The 7,180-nt window shown below is 46.4% G+C and overlaps 1 protein-coding gene across 1 annotated transcript in view; it reads right to left on the reverse strand.

Annotated features, from left to right (window-relative positions):
- Positions 1-7,057, reverse strand: part of IDH3G (isocitrate dehydrogenase (NAD(+)) 3 non-catalytic subunit gamma) — a gene marked incomplete at its 3' end in the record, with an annotated part of 10,169 nt that extends 3,112 nt beyond the window's left edge. Inside the window, exons 1-5 of the mRNA XM_057388750.1 lie at positions 7,019-7,057; positions 4,989-5,086; positions 4,789-4,901; positions 2,702-2,762; positions 1,730-1,862 (exon numbers count right to left, since the gene is read on the reverse strand). Coding sequence (XP_057244733.1) covers positions 1,730-1,862; positions 2,702-2,762; positions 4,789-4,901; positions 4,989-5,086; positions 7,019-7,057 — 444 coding nt within the window. The remainder of the gene's footprint in view (positions 1-1,729; positions 1,863-2,701; positions 2,763-4,788; positions 4,902-4,988; positions 5,087-7,018) is intronic.
- Positions 7,058-7,180: the final 123 nt, after the last annotated feature.

Raw genomic sequence — 7,180 nt, forward strand, 5'->3', positions numbered from 1 at the left:
GCTGGGGTGTGGCATAAGCAAAATGGGGTGGGGCAGGGGCGTGGCATCACCAAAATGGGGCGTGGCAGCACTGCCAGGGTGTAGCATCACCAAAATTGGGTGGGGCATGGGCGGGGCATCGCCAGAAGGGCGGGGCAGGGGCGTGGCATGTGCGGGGAAGGGGCGTGGACTCACCAAAATGGGGTGTGGCATAACCAAAATGGGGTGTGGTGCCACCAAAATGGCGTGTGGCAGGGGTGTGGCATCACCAAAATAGGGTGTGGAATCACCAAAAAGGGTGTGGCATGGGTGGGGCATCACCAAAAGGGTGTGGTGGGGTGTGGCATCACCAAAATGGGGTGTGGCATCACCAACAGGGGAGTGGCATTAACGCCGGGGCGTGGCATCAGCAAAATGGGGCGTGGCATGAGAGGGGCAGGGGCGTGGCATCACAAAAGGGGGAGTGGCATGGGTGTGGCATTAAAGCCGGGGCGTGGCATCACCAAAATGGGGAGTGGCATGGGCGGGGCATTACCAAAAGGGTGTGGCAGGGGCATGGAATGGGCGGGGAAGGGGCGTGGCATTGCAAAAAAGGGTGTGGCAGGGGCGTGGCATCACCAAAATGGGGCGTGGCATCACTGCCAAGGTGTGGCATCATCAAAATGGGGCGTGGCATGGGCGGGGCAGGGGCGTGGCATCACCAAGAGGGTGTGGCATCACCAAAATGGGGTGTGAAATGGGTGGGGAAGGGGCGTGGCATCACCAAAATGGGGCGTGGCAGGGGCGTGGCATCACCAACAAGGCGTGGCAGGGGCGTGGCATCATTTTTGTGGTGTTTTGGGGTCATTTTGGGGTGTTTTGGGGTAATTTTGCGGTGTTTTGGGTCATTTGGGGGTATTTTGGTGTCATTTTGGGGTATTTCAGGGTAATTTTGGGGTGTTTCGGGGTGATTTTGTGGTGTTTTAGGGTAATTTTGTCGTGTTTTGGGGTAATTTTGTGGTGTTTTGGGTCATTTTGGAGTGTTTTGGGGTCATTTTGGGTTGTTTTGTGGTCTTTTTGGGGTAATTTTGTGGTGCTTTGGGGTAATTTTGGGGTGTTTCAGGGTAATTTAGGGGCATTTTGAGGTGTTTTGGGTCATTTTGGTGTGTTTTGGGGTAATTTTGGGGGTAATTTTGGGATGTTTTTGGTCATTTGGGGGTGTTTTCGGTCATTTTGGTGTGTTTAGGGGCATTTTTGTGTGTTTCAGGGTAATTTTGTCATGTTTCGGGGTAATTTTGGTGTATTTTGGGTCATTTTGGGGTGTTTCTGGGTAATTTTGGTGTGTTTCAGGGTAATTTTGTCATGTTTCGGGTAATTTTGGTGTGTTTCAGGGTAATTTTGTCATGTTTCGGGTCATTTTGGTGTGTTTCGGAGTAATTCTGGTGTGTTTTGGGGTAATTTTGTGGTGTTTTGGGGTATTTCGGGGTAATTTTGGCGTGTTTTGGGGTAATTTTGGTGTGTTTCGGGGTAATTTTGTGGTGTTTTAGGGTAATTTTGACGTGTTTCGGGGTAATTTTGCGGTGTTTTGGTCATTTTGTGGTGTTTTGGGGTAATTTCGGGGTACTTTGGGGTTATTTTGGGGTGTTTTGAGGTCATTTTTTCGTGTTTTGGGGTAATTTTGTGGTGTTTTGTGGTAATTTTGGGGCATTTTGTCGTGTTTTAGGGTCATTTTATCATGTTTCGGGGTAATTTTGGGGTGTTTTGGGCTCACCTCGTGCTCCAGCGAGCTGTACTCGCCCTCGGTGTTCTCCCTGACGATGAGGATGTCGATGTCCCGGTGCCGCGTCTCCACCCCGGGCAGGCTCTGGCAGTGGATCACGTTGGCGTACAGATCCAGGCTGGTCCTAAACCCTCCCCAAAATATGCAAATCAGCACCCAAAATATGCAAATAGATCCAAAAATACGCAATTCAAGCCCCAGGTTATGTAAATTGACCAAAAAAAAAGCAAAATTAACCCCCAAAAAAATGCAAATCAAACCCCAAAATAGGCGAATTTACCCCCCAAAAAATGTAAATCAATCTCCAAACCCAAAGTATTTAAATCAACCCCAAAATATGCAAATTCACCCCCAAAAATATGCAAATCAAACCCTGGACCCAAAATATATGAATCTACCCCAAAATATACAAATCAAACCCCAAGGTATGCAAATGAACCCACAAAATATGTGAATCAACCTCCAAATCTATGCAAATCAGCCCCAAAATATGCATGTAAACACAAATATGCAAATCAACCCCCCAAAATATGCAAATTGACCCCAAAAATATACAAATCAACCCCAAAATAAGCAAATCAAACGCCAAACCCAAAATATGCAAATTGACCCCAAAAATATACAAATCAACCCCAAAATATGCAAATGAAACCTCAAACCCAAAATATGTGAATCAACCCCAAAAAATATGCAAATCGACCCCAAAATATGCAAATTAACCCCCAAAATAGGTGAATCAACCCCAAAAATATGCAAATTAACCCAAAAATATGCAAATCGACCCCAAAATTATGCGAATCAACCCCAAAATAAGCAAATCAAACCCCAAAATATGCAAACTGACCCCCAAAAAAATGTTAAGCAACCCCAAAATAAGCAAATCAAACCCCAAAATATGTAAATTGACCCCAAATATATGCAAATCAGCTCCCAGAATATGCAAATGAGCCTCGCAGCACTCACCTGATGAGATTATTCCGAGATTTGTGGGTGGGGGGGAGGTTGTGGTTGGTCTCGATGTTCCCTGAGGGGGAAAAAATGGGATTGGGGGAAAAATTGGGGATTTTGGGAGGAATAGGGATTTTGGGAAGATTTTCAGGGGATTTCGGGAAGATTTTCAGGGGATTTTAGGACGATTTTGAGGGGATTTTAGGAAGATTTCGTGGTGATTTTGGAAGGATTTTTAGGGGATTTTGGGATGATTTTGACAAGATTTTGGGAAGATTTTGAGGGGATTTTGAGGGGATTTCAAGAGGATTTTGAAGGGATTTTGGAAGAATTTTGAGGATTTTGGGAGGATTTTGAGGGGATTTTGGGAGGATTTTCAGGGCATTTTGGGAAGATTTTCAGGGGATTTTGGGAGGATTTTGAGGGGATTTTAGGACGATTTTGAGGGGATTTTAGGAAGATTTCGTGGTGATTTTGGAAGGATTTTTAGGGGATTTTGGGATGACTTTGAGGAGATTTTGAGGGGATTTTAGGAAGATTTTGAGGGGATTTTGGGAGGACTTTCAGGGGATTTTGGGAGGATTTTGAGCTGATTTTGGGAGGATTTGGGGAGGGTTTTGAGAAGATTTTAGGAAGATTTTGTGGGGATTTTGGAAGGATTATGAGGGGATTTTGAGAGGATTTTGAAGGGATTTCAGAAGAATTTTGAGGATTTTTGGAGGATTTTGAGGGGATTTTAGGAAGATTTTGAGGGGATTTTGAGAGGATTTCGAGCTGATTTAGGGAAGATTTTGACAAGATTTTAGGAAAATTTCGTGGGGATTTTGAGGGGATTTTGGAAGGAGTTTTAGGGGATTTTGGAAGGATTTTGACAAGATTTGGGGAAGATTTCGTGGGCATTTTGAGGGGATTTTAGGAAGATTTTGAGGGGATTTTGGGAGAACTTTCAGGGGATTTTGGGAGGATTTTGAGCTGATTTTGGGAGGGTTTTGACAAGATTTTAGGAAGATTTCGTGGGGATTTTGGGAGGATTTTGTCAAGATTTTGAGGGGATTTTGAAGGGATTTTAGAAGAATTTTGAGGATTTTTGGAGGATTTTGTCAAGATTTTGAGGGGATTTTGAGAGAATTTTGACGGGATTTCGGAAGAATTTTGAGGATTTTTGGAGGATTTTGCCAAGATTTTGAGGGGATTTTGGGAGGATTTTGAGGGGATTTTAGGAGGGTTTTGACAAGATTTTGAGGGGATTTCGAGAGGCTTTTGAAGGGATTTCGGAAGAATTTTGAGGATTTTGGGAGGATTTTGTCAAGATTTTGAGAGGATTTTGAAAGGATTTCGCAAGAATTTTGAGGGGATTTTAGGAGATTTTTCAGGAGATGTTGGGAGGATTTCAAGAGAATATTGGGAGGATTTCGGGGAGATTTTGAGGAAATTTCAGGAGGATTTTGAAAATATTTTGGGAGGATTTTGAACAGATTTCAGCAAGATTTTAAATGGATTTTGGTAGGATTTTGCAAGATTCTGAGAGGATTTTGAGATTTTGGGAGGATTTTCAAGGAGTTTTTTGAAGATTCTGAGGGGATTTCAGGAGGATTTTGAGATGATTTTTATGAGGATTCTGAGAGAATTTTGCGACAATTTTGGAGGATTTGGGGATGATTTTGAGGGGATTTTGAGAGGATTTTGGGAGAATTTTGAGGGGATTTTCACAAGATTCCAAGGGGGATTTTGAGAAAATTTTGGGATGATTTTGAGGGGATTTTGGGAGGATTTTGAGGGGATTTTCACAAGATTCCAAGGGGGATTTTGAGAAAATTTTGGGATGATTTTGAGGGGATTTTGGGAGGATTTTGAGGGGATTTTCACAAGATTCCGATGGGGATTTTGAGAAAATTTTGGGATGATTTTGAGGTGATTTTGTGGGAATTTTGGGATGATTTTGAGGCGATTTTGCGGGATTTTGGGACGATTTTGATGGAATTTCAGAAAGATTTTGAGCAAATTTTACCAAGATTCCAAGGAGAATTTTAACTAAACTTCAAGAAAACTTCCAGCTGAATTTCCTAAAAATTTTAGGAATTTTTTGGGGAAGAATCCCTGACCTTTCAGCGCCACCCCGTTGCGCCGGATGGCCATGATGGCATTTTGCACATCGTCCTCTGGCGCCTCCGAATTCACCCGAACCTCCTCAAAATCCACAGGAACACACGCGTGCCTGGAATGGGAATACTCAAACCCATCAAAACCTCCTCTTCACCCCCAAAATTCCCAAAATTCCCCAAAATCTTCCCAAAAATCCCACCTGAAGACCTCTTTGACGTGCAGCATCAGCTCGGGGCCGATGCCATCACCGGGGATCAGCGTCACCGTGTGCCGCCCGCCGTACTTGGCCGGGGGGGGCTGTGGGGACACCGGGGGGGCTCATTTGGGTGTCCCCACCCCCCCTTTGCCGAAATTCCCAATCTTCAGATCGCCCCCAGTGGTTTTGGGATCATCCCAAGTGATTTTTGGGATCATCCCCAGTGGTTTTTGGAGCCCCCAGAGTGATTTTTGGGATCATCCCATGTGATTTTGGGACTCCCTGAGTGCATTTTGGGACCCCCCCCCCAATGGTTTTTGGGATCCCTCCAGTGTTTTTTGGAGCCCCTCAAGTGATTTTGGGACCACCCCCAGTGATTTTGGGATCATCCCAAGTGGTTTTGGGATCACCTGAGTGCATTTTGGGACCACCCACAGTGATTTTGGGATCATCCCCAGTGGTTTTGGGATCACCTGAGTGCATTTTGGGATCATCCCCAATGATTTTGGGACCACCCCCAGTGGTTTATGGAGCCCTTCCAGTGTTTTTTGGAGCCCCTCAAGTGATTTTGGGACCATCCCCATGGATTTTGGGACCACCCCCAGTGATTTTGGGACCATCCCCATGGATTTTGGGACCACCCCCAGTGGTTTCTGGAGCCCCTCAAGTGGTTTTTGGGACCCTCACAATGATTTTCGAGCCCCCAAGTGATTTTTGGGACACCCCAAGTGCATTTTGGGACCACCCATAGTAGTTTTGGGACCATCCCCAGTGATTTTTGGGATCCCCTGAATGCATTTTGGGATCCCCCCCCAATGGGTTTTGGAGCCCCCGAGTGGTTTTGGGACCATCCCCATGGTTTTTGGGACACCCCCAGTGGTTTCTGGAGCCCCTCAAGTGGTTTTTGGGACCCTCACAATGATTTTCGAGCCCCCAAGTGATTTTTGGGACACCCCAAGGGATTTTGGGACCACCCCAAGTGATTTTGGGACACCCCAAGGGATTTTGGGATCATCCCCAATGATTTTGGGATCACCCCCAGTGGTTTTTGGAGCCCCCCAAGTGATTTTTGGGATCATCCCAAGTGATTTTGGGACTCCCTGAGTGCATTTTGGGACCCCCCCAATGGTTTTTGGGATCCCTCCAGTGTTTTTTGGAGCGCCCCAAGTGATTTTTGGGATCATCCCAAGTGGTTTTGGGACTGCCCCAATGATTTTGGGACCATCCTAAGTTGTTTCTGGAGCGCTTCCAGTGATTTTGGGATTCCTCCAGTGATTTTGGGATTCCTCCAGTGATTTTGGGACACCCCCAGTGGTTTTTGGGACCCCCACAATGATTTTTGAGCTCCCAAGTGGTTTTGGAACCACCCCCAGTGGTTTTGGGATCATCCCAAGTGATTTTGGGATCATCCCCAGTGATTTGGGACCACCCCCAGTGATTTTGGTATCCCCCCAGTGGTTTTTTGGAGCCCCCAAAGTGATTTTGGGACCACCCCAAGTTCATTTTGGGGCCTCCCAGTGGTTTTGGGACCACCCCCAATGGTTTTTGGGATCCCCCCAGTGGTTTTTGGAGCCCCTCAAATGCATTTTGGGACCACCCCAAGTGAATTTTGGAACCCCCCCCAATGGTTTTTGGGATTCCTCCAGTGTTTTTTGGAGGCCCCCAAGTGATTTTGGGATCATCCCAAGTGGTTTTTGGGATCATATCCAGTGGTTTTTGGAGCCCCCCAAAGTGATTCTGGGACACCCACAATGATTTTGGAGCCCCCCCAGTGATTTTGGGACCACCCCAAGTGGATTTTGGGACTCCCCCAAGTGATTTTAGGATCGCTTCAGTGATTTTTGGAGGCCCCCAAGTGATTTTTTTGAACTCCCCGAGTGCATTTTGGGGTCCCCCTACGTGTTCTGGGGCCCTCCCGCTGCTTTTTGGGCCCCCCCTGGTACTTTTTGGGGCTCCCTGGTGCTTTTTTTGTTGGATTTTTGGGGCCCCCCCGATGATTTTTGGGGCCCCCCGATGATTTTTGGGGTACTCACGATGCTGCGTTGCTGTGGGAGAGAAGAAAAGGGGGTCATTAGTGACAAATGGGGCTGGGGGAGGGTCGGGACCCCCCTCAAAATAACCCCCAAATCCCCTCCCCCCCCCAAATTTGGGGTTTGGAGCCCTCACCTGTTCAGGAAACTCCCCAAAAAGGGATA

Source organism: Malurus melanocephalus, unplaced genomic scaffold (assembly GCF_030028575.1).
Source record: "Malurus melanocephalus ecotype Western Australia unplaced genomic scaffold, MMel_1.1 scaffold_2438, whole genome shotgun sequence".
NCBI lineage: Eukaryota > Metazoa > Chordata > Aves > Passeriformes > Maluridae > Malurus > Malurus melanocephalus.